Here is a 14,916-nt window from a genome sequence, read left to right as displayed (position 1 = left end):
CTTGCTATGTGGAATTTAACTAAAGACAAACAGCATGTTATAGTAAGTTTAGATGTAGTTTGATGGTTTCCTATAGTTTAAAATAGCAAATTATTTCATTTTGTAGGATTTTTAAGAATTGTTGGTTTTGTATGATGTCATAGTTAATGTTTCCCGTACAAATTAGGCTCCGCCACCTCTTTGTAGCCTTAACTGTGCTGCGTATTGATTAAAAAGAACCACAGAAAAACTTACCAAGCAGACGAGTGTAGGCCCTCACCATCTGTGGATCACCTGTTGTTCCGTCACGGAATCTAGCTGTGATATTGAACGTATAAAAAGTTTTGGGCTGGAGATTGTTCACGATATAACTCTTTTGGTTTCCTGAAATCTCGATAGGTTTGGATTGGTATTGTTTTGGTGGTAATAGTTGACCTTTGTGTCTTCTCGATTGAACTCCTACATATTCCAACTGTTAAGACAATTGAAATTTATCTTTTTTTCCCTATTTTAAAATATTCTTTAATGTGGAAAATTGACTATATAAATATATGTAGGACTCCAAAGTCCGATGGTCATGCCAAAATCCGATGATCTGTGCCACAAACCCTGATAGTTTGCCACGCCAAAGTCTGATGGTGTAGTAAACCAATCTACATTTATGACGTCATATAGTACTACTGCCATGAATTGCGATGCCGCGTCTCATAAATAAATAAATAAAAATGAATATTAAATATTTGAACGCAGAAGTGAAATGATTCACTAGCATGTGGCAAAGAATTGTACTAGTAGCCCTCATTTCTTGAGTGGGTGTGAGGCTAACCTAATCTCTCGGATGGGTGCGAGACTAACCCTAATCGCTCAAAACATTTAACCTACATGCTGGATGGGAGAGAGACTTACCTTAATTAGTCGAAAAGAGTGCAAGAACCTACCCTAAATCTCTTTGGGGTGCGAGACTAACCCTAGTTAGTCTAATAGTGTGCGAGGACTAACCTTTAACTCTTGGTTGGGTGCGAAGCTATCCCAAAATCGGTAAATCAGTGTGTAAGGACTGACCCTAATATCCCTGGGGGTGCAAGCAATAAGCAAAATCAGTCAAATTTGTATGCAAGGATTAATTCTGTATTACTGGCTTTTGAATTACGGACAGCGGGGTCGAGGATTGACGTTGGATTATTGTGATGTCATAAATATTCATTGTTTCTCTGCACCATCAGACTTTGGCGTGTCAGACCATTGCACTTTCATCTCATAGGAAACCAGCCATCGGACTTTGGCGTCCGTACCGAATATATATATATATCTTACTTGGTAAAAGACAACAGCAGAATTTTCTGGGGGATCCCAGCTTAAATGCACCTCTGTGGCTGTACGTAGAGTCACCTGGAAATTTCTCACCTGCTTATCCGTCACATCTGTAGGAAAAGACAGAAACTGAAGTATACCTATATATTAGATTACTTTTATCATATTAAAAGAAAATAAACCTTTATACATGTATGTTTCTTATTTTTTGATGTAAACTCAATACAAAGTTGAGTCTGCACAGCTGACTTCTGTTTAAGTACGATGTTCTTACATGTATGAAATTGCTAAGGATATGACATTTAATGCTACTTTTCAACCCCTGCATTTGATCAGTTTTACAAAACAATGTCAAGTTTTTTGTGATTGAATACATGTACATTAGTACTGTTCTCAGTTGAAATGCTTTGGAAAGAATATGTAATGTATTGTATTATATTTGAGCTGAACAAGACTCCAGATAGGACTTAACACTTTTAAGGGAACTAAATTAGAAGACAATAAACAATCAAAGATTCTGAAATTATAAACATGTTCAAGTCAATGATGGATTTGTCCACTTCAAACAATAATGTGATAGCAAGCATCATAAAATTAATCATAAATATGTTAATTACATTTCATTTTTATCCCGCAAATATGTCTCACATGGCCTTGACTAATTATATAAATTAATAATTGTCATACATGGCAGGCAGTATGAACATGCATGCACTTGTAACAAATACATACATCCACATTACTGCAAGAATAAACTTTTTCTGGTTAAAGATGTATTCTATATATGTATTTTGAAATCCTTATTTAATAATACTGTAGATTACCAAATTACCATTCACATTATTTTTGCGACACAGCTGTATTTATATGCGAGACAAAATTTTCATCAATTCTGAAAACTGTTGTATATAATCTTCCAAGAATAAAATTTTCACAAGCAGTGTCTCTCATAATTCTGCGAAAATAAAGTCCTCGCAGTAATAAAAAAAAAAAAATTCTTGTACAAATGGGATGTATAATATATTATGAACTAAAACAATGGAATTACTTACATACAATAACGACCGAGTCTACGAAAGGTTCCGACATATTTCCAAATCTGCCATCCACTGACTTGGCCTGCACTCGAACAACATATGTCGCCTTGTCATCTGGGATGTCAATGTCTGCTATTGTGTAGGGACCAATTTCTATCTTGGACCAGTCTTCCATGTTATTGCTTGCAAAGTCATTGTAGTAAACCCGATATCCGGCCACAGCCATCTTAGGCTCGTCCCAGGTCACCTCAATCTTATGTTGATTCTTGCGGCGGGTACGAACATTCTGTGGCTTGTCTGGCACTGAAATACAGTTGTATGTATAGTGTTTTTTTTTGTAATTATAGATGAATATGCAATCAACACTTGCAATTGTAAAATACCTCACAGGATTATATGAATACACTGATGTGATTAATTTAGACTTGTCGAAATTTTGAAATCACCGTCAGAAATTTGGTCTTCGGACCAGACGAAGTTTTGTCAGACCAGATACATCTACCTATTTTGACGCTGAGAGAGGAAAATAAATAACTGCACCAAAATGCCATTTATTATTTCCAACAGCTTTTAATCTCAAAAGTTCTTTTCTGTAGATGGAGAGTCTTTAATCAGAGACTAAAATGACATTTTATGTCTTTGTTGTAACAAGTTTAATTGACCATCGTCACCACGCGGCCATCTCTGCTGTTTTTGTGACCTTCACCTGTGCACACCAATCCCAATCTCTTAAAAATTTGCATCATACTCAATTTTTTTCAAATGGTCATTTGGACCGATGTTTTCTTGATAGTTATCAGTCAAGACAATTTATTTTTCACCAGCCTTTCCGACAGGATCGAGATTTTGACAAGTCTGTTAATTAATAGGCATACTGAAAACATTTATTTTTGCAAATAAATAATGATGTTTGCAAATTAAAAAAAAATGTTCCTTTTATCAATAAAATCTTTTTTCTTTGTCTTAATTGCATGTATTTAATCTTATGTAAAGGCAAAGGAATTAAATTGCTACAAAAAACAACCGGTCTGCAATAAATAACGTTAAGTACAGTGGCGCCGCGGTAATCCGGACGCCAATAATCCGGACGCTTCACCTTCCAGACGATATTTTTTGGGAACCGATTTTTTCCACGTTATTCTGTCTTATTAATCCGGAAATTCGCGTTCCAGATCCGGACGGTCAATTTCTACTACAAAACGCAATATTTCATTGAAAAATGACTCGTTTATCCGGACGGTAATTTTTCGAGGAACGACTTTTCACACCTTTCTTGCAGTAGTGATAATTATTGTAAAAACGTCCGTGGAGTCAGTTTGAACGCGGTTACCTGTGACCTCTAAACAATAGCGTCTATAATTAGCGTGTGTTTACCTCAGCTAAAACACACGTCTTTTATATTATAAAGCCCGAAGAATTTAGCTTATACTGTGCATTAATTAAATTGCTAACGTATATAAATTTATGAGAATTTTGGAGAGTTGTAAATAAAATTTTTACTGAATAATAAATCACGAGATTTCGTCGTGGTATCGAGTTACGTAAGTTTATCAAAATACGATCGTACATTATTTGAAACTTTTTTTTCTTTTCATAAGACAATTTATTATGATACATAATTCAAGAAAATATATTTCTATTAATGCACTAAGAAATACGTAACTGGCGTTAGTTATAAATGCCGATCATGTCTTTTCAAGATATATAACGTGGAGTTTCTAGAAAAAGTATTGATAATCCTGAATATGGCTTGTGTTTACGTTGAATGTTTGCAATACGTACACTGATTGCAGTATTTAGTTACTTACTTCCCTATGTAGTGAATATACGCGGTTAATCATTTGAACATTCTCAATGGTGATAATGAACAGTTCTACTTAATATGAGCTTCAATAAATATAAAAAAAATGTGCCGAAATAAAACAGTAGCAGATCAAAATTTGATCAGCCCATGTAACTGCATGTCAAATAGAAGGCGAATAAAGTTTCCTGTGTTAGAAAAGGAAGTCTCAACATAAAACTGCCTATCCATTTTTCATCGTGTAAATTACATTTTAATTTTTTCTTTTTTTTAAATATCTATTATTTCTTTTAAAACTATAAAAATAAAATCAATAAGTCAAGGTAAAATAAAGGTGTTTTCTTTGTCTTCACATTTGATACCACTATCCTCATATGTATATGATTTAAGAGGGTACGCCTTTTAAGAAGTGATTCACTTATCCGGACGATTCATTTATCCGGACGATTTCGTTGGGGACGGAGGTGTCCGGATTAACGAGGCGCCACTGTATATAAGATTTAGTTCACAAAATTGAATTTAATAATTGATATATTACTTCTTCCGAATGTATGGTGCATATATTTAGGGCTCCAGGGGCCGGGTCCTCTACTGGTAAAGGCTCGGATCTGGAAAACATAGTCTGTGTTCATTTCCAGTCCCTTCACCTCGTACTGTAGTCCAGTGATATTGAGATCTTCAGCGTTGATGGAATCAGCCATTTTGTGGTACATGAGTTGGTACATGACAATTTCTCCATTCTGCAGGTGCTTGGCTGGTAGGTCCCACTCCAATAAAACACTGGTTTCTGTCAAGCTCTCAGCTGAAAAATTCTGAGGAGCTCCTGCTGGGACTGAAATTTGCGAGATGAAACATTTATAAGAGATGTCTTTATAAACAAAGAAATCAGAAGTCAGAAGTTACAGTAGTGTCCTCAAGTACTGGTACAAAGTCTCAAAGAAACTTGACTAAAAATGTAGGAGTAGCGTTTTGAAAGAATTTCACATAAATTTCTATTTTTGGTAACCATGGCAACACTGTTGAAATTGGAAACTAAATTATTTAAACAGAATTATCTATCTTAGTGTAATATTGTGTACAAAGTCTTATAGAAATTGGACCAAAACTGTAGGAGGAGTAGCGCTTTAAAAATTGTTCACCGACGAGGCAGAAAGATAGATGGACAACAGACACCTTACTAATTGCATAAGCTCTTCTGTTCTGTGACCAGTAGAGCTAGAAGTATGACCAAGAAATACAATGGGCCTCAAACAGGAAATTTCTTGTAAACAATGTAAATGTACTTTACATCTGACTTTAAAACTTTAAAATACCATGGACCATTAACAACAAAAAAATCAAAATTGCAACATACTTCCATCAGGAGTAATAATTACAGCCGATGCTCTCTCACCAAGTCCAACTTCATTTTTTGCCTTTACTCTAAATTCATATGTAGCTCCCTTATCTGAAATAAATAGGAATAGTATAGAAAAAAAATAGCAAAAAACCCCAAGATATTTCTGTTTTACAACATGTTACCTTTTCCTTTTATCCTGCTTCAGACAAATTTGTAGAATATTGATTGTCTAAAAACAGATCAAGACATCCTGTAATTTTCTTAAACCCTATCTCCGAGCAAGAGATGTATTAAAAAATAGGGTACAAAGCAAAGCTTAAAAAATTTTTAGTTTGCAATTGACAACCTACAATTTTTATAGGTAATATAGTGAATAGGTAGGTTGGTAGGGTTTTTTTTTTGTTGAAATAAAAAATAGATTTTAGTTTTCAGGTTTTTGTTGGATAACAAAGAGATTTTCATAGGGTTACTTATGTAATTAAGCTCCATATATTACACACTGTATAAGCCACTAATTGATAAAAACAAATATCAAAAGTAGAAAAGAAACAGTTTCAATATCCTGAAAACTGGAATCTTACACACAAAAAAAATCATCTCAAAAAATGGCTGAGAAACGTTTCAGTCGGGTGCATTTTAAAGTGGATCGGTAGGCAACTGCAAACAAACAATTTTTTATTTTAGGCCCAAGATTCTGTTCGACATGTACCTGTCTGTGTCTTATTGTGTCGCTCATACTACATGTATTTCCCAGTAACTCAAGTTTCATTCTTTTATTTATACAAACCTAAGATATCTGAGATGTAGCTCTGTCTCATGGCTGGCAGATTGAGCATTTGGTAGGATTCCCCTTTGCGTCCCCAGATCACCTGATACCCCATCAGCTCCCCATGCACCTCCTTTGGTATCTTCCAGGTCACATGAACTTGTGGGCGTTCCTCATCTAGCAGTACAGCATTCAGATCCCTTGGTGGTGTGGGCACTGGAAAACAATGTCTCTCATCAAATTTTCATTTAATATATGAAGACGTCTGTATATTCTTGAGACTTGGTAAATGTTTCTTGTTTCTGCATATTTAATATTCTCTTTCATATAAAATCTATTTCAGCATTATCCCACTAACTAAACAATTTCAAAGTTTTATAGCACCCATCCCTGAAGAAACTTTATGTGATAATTCCATTTAACTAAACATTTCATTTTTGAACTAAATAACTCTCCTTCTTCTGCATTAAACAGCATGACAAGTTATGCAATATTAATTGTTTTTCTTCTTTATGTGGGAGTCAATGAGCATGTAATCTCTCTATCTCATCTAAAATTGAAAAGTTCAATACTGATACACAAACAATTTAGTTCTCCGGTGTAATAACTCATCACATTTTATCAGTTCCCTGAGTTTTCATCATATCCATTAACTGATAAAAATCCAAATCTCCCCCCAAAAACTTTTCATAAAGTGGTCTCTCACAGTGGTGGTTTGGGGTTGGGGTTGGAGGGTAGAGTTAGACTTCAGAAATCTATATTTAACAGGGTACTCTGTTTGATGCACTCTTTCTATAACTTACCAGCCCCTTTTGTATTGACTATCTTCTTTTTGCTGCGTTTTCCATCTCCCCTCCTTGTGTACCCTGCTACCTGCACAGAATACTGTGTGTCGGCTTTCAAGTTTGTGATCACAGCTTCATTCCTATTTCCATCATGCGTATCATGTACCAACTCCTGTCCGACCATTTCATCCTTATCATTCGTCTCGTAGTAGTAGACATAGTATCCGCGGATAATACCATTGCTGCCCCGGCCCTCTGGTGGCCGCCAGTCCACAAACATGGCCGTAGAGTTGATGGCTTCAGCTGTTACCTTTGTGGGTTCATTAGGCACTGTAATATTTGATGTATTTCATTCAAATTATCAAATAAAACTTAGAAATGACTCAAAGGAATATTAAAGTATGTATGTCTTACATATGTGGTTAATAAAAATTATAATGATAAACATGCATCTAATTGATGTTATCTTGAAATCTTTAGAAAGGTGCATTTTGTCTAAAGAAAAGATTCTTTAAAAAAAATTATGCTAAAGTATATAAAATTCTATATTGAAAAGAGCTTTTAATCTCCTGTTTTATGCAGTGAAAAGTTCACAACATTATGATCATCTGCAATGTCAGCATTCATGTAAACAGTTAATCCAGCATCTCACACAACACTCGAACCTCATAACAATCTTTAGTAACATTCAAACTTTCAATGCAAATTCTTTTCCTGTGAGACTGAAGAATTGTTCATGCTTTGAATTTTATTTTTATACTTTCTCACCCTTGTGTGTTTTTCTTATCATTCAATTTTAAGATTGCCTTGGTTTTTGTGCGGTGAATAGATGTGGCATTGTGTGTTGCTCATGTACACATTACATTTCTTGCCATCTGTGTAGAAAAAATTATCTTTTTTTTTTTTTAAAGAATGTTATGGAAGATTTCCTTCAAATTATGTAGTGCAAAGGTGCGGATCTCTTGCTTAATTATTATTAAATTGACTGAACTGATGCCAAAGATCTAAGTCGCTACCATAATAAGTAATTTTGAATGGAAATTAATAAAGAGTTAAACTTATCCATTATTATGATAAAACAATGTTCTGATTTTTCCCCCCAAATATTTTGAACAGCACAATCTGTCCACTGTTTTTCTATTCCTGTGTTTTGAGAGAGAAAAAGAAAAACACAAGATGTAGTACCAGGTAATTAGAAAAGAAAATCTAAAATACATGCAACACCAAACATGCAGAAATTTCTAACATGAAGACCACATCAAAATTGGAGGGTAAAACACTTACCTATAAATATGACTATTAATAGCATTTCAGTTTGTGTATAGGGGAGAAAAATCACTAAGTTCTGAAGTCAGTACAAGTTAATTCACTGTAAAACCAACACTCCGAGCAAAATAACTGGTTAATAATCTGGTTAACCCACAGCAAAATAACCAGTAAATAACTGGGTTAACCCACGGCAACTGCTTAGAAAGGTTATCAAATGTCCAAGAATGTTATATGTGTTAATGTTCTGATTCAGACAGATCAACTTGATGAAAAGTTTTGAAGATGATCATGTTGAATATGACAAAAGTATTTTATGATTATAAAGCATGCTTATGATAAACTGAGCATGAAGAATTATAAGGATAATTGTATGTTAAACAATAATTGATGATGGGTGGCTTATTCTTAACAATTTGTTAACACCATATTTTGTATCAAGATGTTTGTATTCAACCTCACATCAAATTTTTGACAACATAATAACGTTTGCCAGTTTAACAGCTTTTTTTCCCTGCTTTTTCAATAATTAAGGTCAATATTCTGATGATTCTCTGATCACTGCTTCCTATAGAGCCTCTAATTAATTAGTACAATGTGTATAACTTCTGAGGGAATTCCCCCCACTGTCAATCTCCAGGATAATGTACAAAGACAAGTTAAGCCATATGTTACCCTGCTGTCTTTATACACCTATTCATGATTGTAAACCAACAAAGAACAGGTTTTTCTACATCCTATGGTGAAATAAACATATTGCATAATTTTGCTGTAAATACTTTAACTGTTTTTAAGTTCAGATAAACGCATTTTTACAACACATTTTCCTGTGTTTGACAACTACAAATATCCATGTTTCTATTAGTCTTTGTTCTTGAAAACGATTGAATGATGATGAAAATGGTGATAAGGATGAAAGGAATGAGAAAATAAATGGCTGGAATGATAATTAAAAATTCCAATGTAGTTTTCAATAAATTTGATCAAACTAAAGCAATTTTCTGACCCTACAGTTCCAAAACCACTTTAAGCAATGCCACACTCTTTCCAAATAATGAAAACCTAATGATAAATGTGCAATGACAAAACAATAAAAGCAACGATGTGAAAATGTGTGACATTCCCTTCAGAGATGTGACTTTAGGTTTGACATAACCCACTTTAAGATTATATTTTCAGTATCAAATAATGCCTTTAGTCACATGTCTGTGCAGAATTGGTTCTCATGACACTAACACAAAAAATCTGTAATGAAGATGTTTGATGCAATCATGAAGCCTTAAAATCATGCAGAACTTTCTTCTTTTTTTTCTTGTATGTCTAAGAGATCAATTGATGTATTACTCCATTTCAACAATTTTTTTTTTTTCTTCTTTTTTTTTTTTAAAATGTTCTGCATGATTTTCTGAGTTCAAATGACACGAGGTCAATCTGTCTAAATCCAAACAGTTATGAAACATAACACCATTGAGGAAAAAGGAAAAATTAACAACGGAGTCATCCATGATCCAAAGATCTAGGTCAATGCAAGACGATGATTTGTTTAAATCCACGGACAATACCTACCATCCTCATTGGTCCACACTCGTATGGGTGGTGAACTGGGACCATCTCCTACACTGGTGAAGGCCAGAACCCAGATCTTATACTCAGTAAAGATCTCAAGTTTGCCCAACACTATCTCCTGATTCTCAGCGTCAACGGAGACGCTGGTGGCATCCTGATCAGTCTGACTGGGGTCATATTTCACATAAAATATCTTATAGCCTTTTATCTCCCCATTTTGCTGATCTTTTGGGGGAGGTTTCCACGTGACTTTGATACTCCTGGAGTCTTTGTAGGGCATTCCACTAACAGCTTGAGGGGCGGCACTTGGCACTATAGTGAAGTGGTGAGGGTTGGGGGAAAAGAAAATGAGAATAAATAACACATATAACGGAAAATAAATTTACATGCAAAAACATGCAATGAATGAAATAAAATAAAATACAGAATTCAGTGCTGATTTTCTATTTTTGCATCATGGCACCACTTATTAGCATCCATTATATGCTGACATGCATGGTGATAATTGAAAGTTTATGCATTTGATGCAGCTTGTATGCTATTAAAGTAATTTTTTCCATTGCCATCAAAATCAGGCATGCTCTCTATCAGTATTTATTGAGATATGAGCCATGAGTCAAGCTTTCCAGTTAAACTACATGAAGCAATCAATAATTTAACTTTAGATGTATTTGCATAATGGATATTGTTTGATAAATGTGAAGTTGTTCTAAGCTTCAGTTTTCAGCAGTGTGAAACTGAATGGCAATAAATTGTACAAATACCTATGTAACTATTCTGAAATAGGAAATCTAAATTTTGAAAATTATTCTATCTATGGATGCTAATATGGACCCATAATACAATCAAAATACTTTTTCAAAATTAATAAAAAATTATCTGGAATTTTTCGCTTAAAAATTACAAATAAATTATGACAAAATGGATACTTCAAGATGGAAACGTGTTGATGACTGAATTTTCACAACATTAAGATAAAAATAAATGTGGATAGTGTAAACAAATAAAAGAAATAATGATATGTCAACACATTTAAAGCCAAAAAGTGAGATACTGGAGGGAAAAAAAGATGATAACAAAATAAAGGACAAATCTTTTGTCTCAATGAGAATTTTGCAATAAAATTAATTTATCCATCCCATGATTAATGCATGCATTTGAAGAAAACTGTATGAATTGAATTAAAATGTTGATTTAAAAATTATTTTCATTAAATAGCCTTGACCTTTCATGAATTGCACAGCAATTAAAAAACATTGGAAACTTCATTTCTTAAATTTTTCTTAAAGAAAAAAAATGACCTTGATCTACGAAAAAATAAACCCAACTACTGTTTATGACCAAATACCCAATCATCTAACTGAACTACCCCATACACTTACCCAGCATTTCAAGGGCTATCCAGAAAATCATTAAAACAGTCATGAATTGAAATTTTAAAAGTTTGATGAAGAAACAATGTTCACAACATAAACACAAATATAATATAAAGAAATTTACTACTGGGTCATTCAGTGAGTGGCTAGGGGAAATACCACAAGTGAACAATATATAAATACAAAAAAAGAGAAAGTTTTCAACTTGAACACTAAGGTTTTTTTTTTTTTACCCCAAGTTCTGTGATGTTGCACACAGATTTGATGTGGAAATTCAGTACTGCTGTGTATGAATATGAGTATTTATAGACATACCAAATGGGAGTGTCTTGGCTTGGATGATGCGTGTGGCGGCCCCTTCACCTTTCACTGACAAGGCTGAGACTTTTATGGTATACACCGTGTCGGGGGTTAAATCCTGCAGTTGATACTTGGTCTCTGTGCCTTGGACTACCGCTTTGTTCTCTTGCTTTAAGTATGTATCGTTGTAGTACACAAAGTATTTGCTAACTACAATTCTAATCTGACTAGGAGGGTCCCAGGATACATCTATAGTGTTAGGTCCTGTAACTTCCGCAAAAATGTTACGGGGTTGTGACGGAACTGAAAAGTAGAGTAAAACTATCAAATATGTGCCTATTCTATTTCTTAAATCATCATACATTTTAAATTTTCTTCTGCCTAAAATGAAACACAAATTACTTTACACTAACTGCATAAGAAATTGCCATCGCTAATCAAATTGCAGCAAAGCTTCGGGAAAACAGTACCGCTATTCAAATTTGCAATTGCTTTGCAGCATTTTGACTTTTTGTATTTTTATGCCTCTATGCAGACCAATGAAAGTTGCATTGCAGCAGTTTGTCCATCTATATCTATAGTTTGGTTATGTGGCAGTGCTATCTAGTATATAAACTTCAGTAGGTACTCTTATCTTAAATTTCTGGTCTGCTCACTATTTTTTTCATTGACTGATTTTTTTGACTCTTAATATTGAGGAATTACAGAAAATCATGCATACGGATAAATTAATCCTGTTATGTGCAATGTATCTGATTACTGGTTCATGCAATATCCAGCATAAATTTTCTATCTACTAGTAATGATAAATATACTATATTATTCCTAAATTTTTATTAATAACTATTTTTCACCTGTTCTTAGCCATTGTACTTTCTATTCTAATACACACTCTTTTTTATCCAATCGTCATAATGTCATCACAACCACTTATTCAATGAAAATTATAGAATACAAGAGTAAGTTAAGAAAAAAAAACTTAATAAGCAATAATTTTTCAAAAGAAAACTTAGTTGGTCATGATTTTGCAGATTGACTAAATTAAGTGGGGGTGAAATAGCCATTAGCAAATTGCACAATTTCTGTGAATAAAAAAAAATGTATACATATTGGTTGTATGTGATTAAATGAAGCATGTTCATTTTAGCACAGTTTAGTTGATTATTTTTTTCTTTTGTTCTATTTGAATTAAAACTATTCATGACGAACAGTTATGAAGATTTAAGGTCTTTAGATAAATCAAAATTTATAGCTAGTACTACATTCCAATCATTTATATATAATATACAGTTGACCTTAAGTATCTCATACAGTGATATCTCAAATAAAATGGATGTTCCAACCCCTTTTTCTGTACGTAATTCAACCTCAATAATCTTGAATCCTCAGAAGAAGATAAACGAAGATTTTTCTAGTCCCACTGAGTTCAAGATAACAAAATTTTGACTGTTGATATAATTTTCTGCATATTTAAAAGGTGTGAATTAAAGTAAGGAAAAAAAATCCTAAATACAGATAATACAGCATATGCCAGTTGTGTTCTTAGGCATAAAAATAAAAATAAAGTAATAAAACATCAGATATTGAATGCTATTAATTTCATCAAGTACAGTGCTACATTCCTCCTCATTTGACCTTTACTTCTGGTAATAATGATCTATTCACCATGCACTATCTTGTGTTCAAATCCTCTTAGCATATGTTCTAATACTGTTTCCATTAGTGGATCATGTTTTGATCATCTGAAAATTTCCGCAAGAATCAAATTTACTGCTGTTTGCAATGCTCAGCTACACATACAATGTGAATTAATCCCAAAAAAAAAGCATTAATGTCCTATTCAATAGATAACATGCGAGAGCCTCCATGACAGTGTTTCAAGGTTTTAGAAAGATCGATATCAGATACTCAATGAGTAAGACTCATTTTGAAAAATGTGCAGATTACATTCCCAAGTGTGATCATGAAAGTCATACACTGCATTCATTTCATACGATAGTATTTCTCTTACAAATAGTCTTTTACAGTTACGTAAATATTAAATCCATGTCTAGATAAAAAACCTCATTTTCTCCAACTTCTACAGGCATACAAGTATATACACCATTCATCCATAATAATGGTGATTTTTTTTCATGCATAATATTTTAAAAACTTACGAGAGCCACCTGGAAAAAAATACGGAAATTTCAAATTAATCTTGTCCTTACAAATTCTTTTGACATTTTGGTCTGGATTGCCACAATATTTGCTTGATAATACATGGGTAAATGTAGGTACAAGTGAAACAACGAAGTGAAAATGAACATATACTGCATTTAATCACAAAAAAAATATACATTTCCTAATATCAAATGTGCAATTCTTCCGGAAAGTACACAAATCAACATTCAAATGATTCCATTGCATAATGCTCTTCTATATCTAGACCATTTTATATCCCTATTTCATTAGATCTGATTAATGATTAAGATATAAAAAGTCTATATTTGATGACTGTAATACAGGGAATTTTATCATTAAACTTAAGATTTCATAACCTGTCAAATTAATCCAAACCAAAATAGGCATTAGCAATGATCATCAATTGTATGGAAAGTGTTAGGGGGGTAAACTGTGACCAAAAAAACTTAGAACATAGAAAAATAATGATCGCTTTGCTTACCCTGAAAGTTGCCTGTTGCACGGTAAGTAACGGGGAAAAGAAATAAACGCTTGTTAAATATCTATGCATCAAATTCATTACAGCAGACAGCATAACTTTAGAATTTGTTATAAATCAATTATCGCATGCATGCGCATATTGCTTAAAATAACGATTACAATAACATAGTAAAAATTTGATTATTTTTTCTTCTTTTCAAAATATAAAATTTACCTTAAGAATTAAAATTATTATACTCTTTCAAAAAATCATGAAAACACTCAATGATACAGAAAAAATGTGAAGGAAAAAAAAGACGCTACACATTTTTCGCGCAGCAAAAAATGGATACTAGATAGCAACTACAACATGCTTTAGCTATACAGTGCGCTGTTATATTCATACGCAAATTGTACAACACCGCGCGAGCACATTATATACTGCAGACACAGTCATTAGTAGAGAAATCACAAGTATAACAAATACAGATATAAAATGGACAGTTAAAAGTTTTTTTCACATTTTCTTATGTAAAATTATTTCCCAGATTTCGTTTTTGTGATAACACTTTACAGGAGTACACAATAAATGATAAACAATACATGCAAAGTTATATATGTCAAACGACAGCAGAGAAATGCCACCTGATGAAAAAAAAGGAATAACAAGTATGTGTTCTGACTGAATCAACTTACTTGAAAAACCGTTATTACCATTATGTTTTACCATTAATGGAATTTCTGCAA

General features: G+C 33.2%; 1 protein-coding gene across 2 annotated transcripts in view; it reads right to left on the bottom strand.

Annotated features, from left to right (window-relative positions):
* LOC133200151 (tyrosine-protein phosphatase Lar-like) overlaps nt 1-14,916 on the bottom strand; it is an 84,077-nt gene that overhangs the window by 16,960 nt on the left and 52,201 nt on the right. For both annotated transcript variants that reach the window (XM_061335909.1, XM_061335910.1), the window contains 9 exons: nt 11,542-11,829; nt 9,851-10,162; nt 7,037-7,348; nt 6,255-6,449; nt 5,483-5,575; nt 4,667-4,960; nt 2,343-2,630; nt 1,294-1,400; nt 235-451 (listed from right to left, as the gene is read on the bottom strand). In XM_061335909.1, the coding sequence (XP_061191893.1) occupies nt 235-451; nt 1,294-1,400; nt 2,343-2,630; nt 4,667-4,960; nt 5,483-5,575; nt 6,255-6,449; nt 7,037-7,348; nt 9,851-10,162; nt 11,542-11,829 (2,106 nt within the window). The remainder of the gene's footprint in view (nt 1-234; nt 452-1,293; nt 1,401-2,342; nt 2,631-4,666; nt 4,961-5,482; nt 5,576-6,254; nt 6,450-7,036; nt 7,349-9,850; nt 10,163-11,541; nt 11,830-14,916) is intronic.

Source organism: Saccostrea echinata, unplaced genomic scaffold, assembly GCF_033153115.1.
Source record: "Saccostrea echinata isolate AGI-Se365-2 ecotype Australia unplaced genomic scaffold, CSIRO_AGI_Sech_v1 ptg000037l, whole genome shotgun sequence".
NCBI lineage: Eukaryota > Metazoa > Mollusca > Bivalvia > Ostreida > Ostreidae > Saccostrea > Saccostrea echinata.
This window is presented reverse-complemented; position numbering and strand designations above follow the sequence as displayed.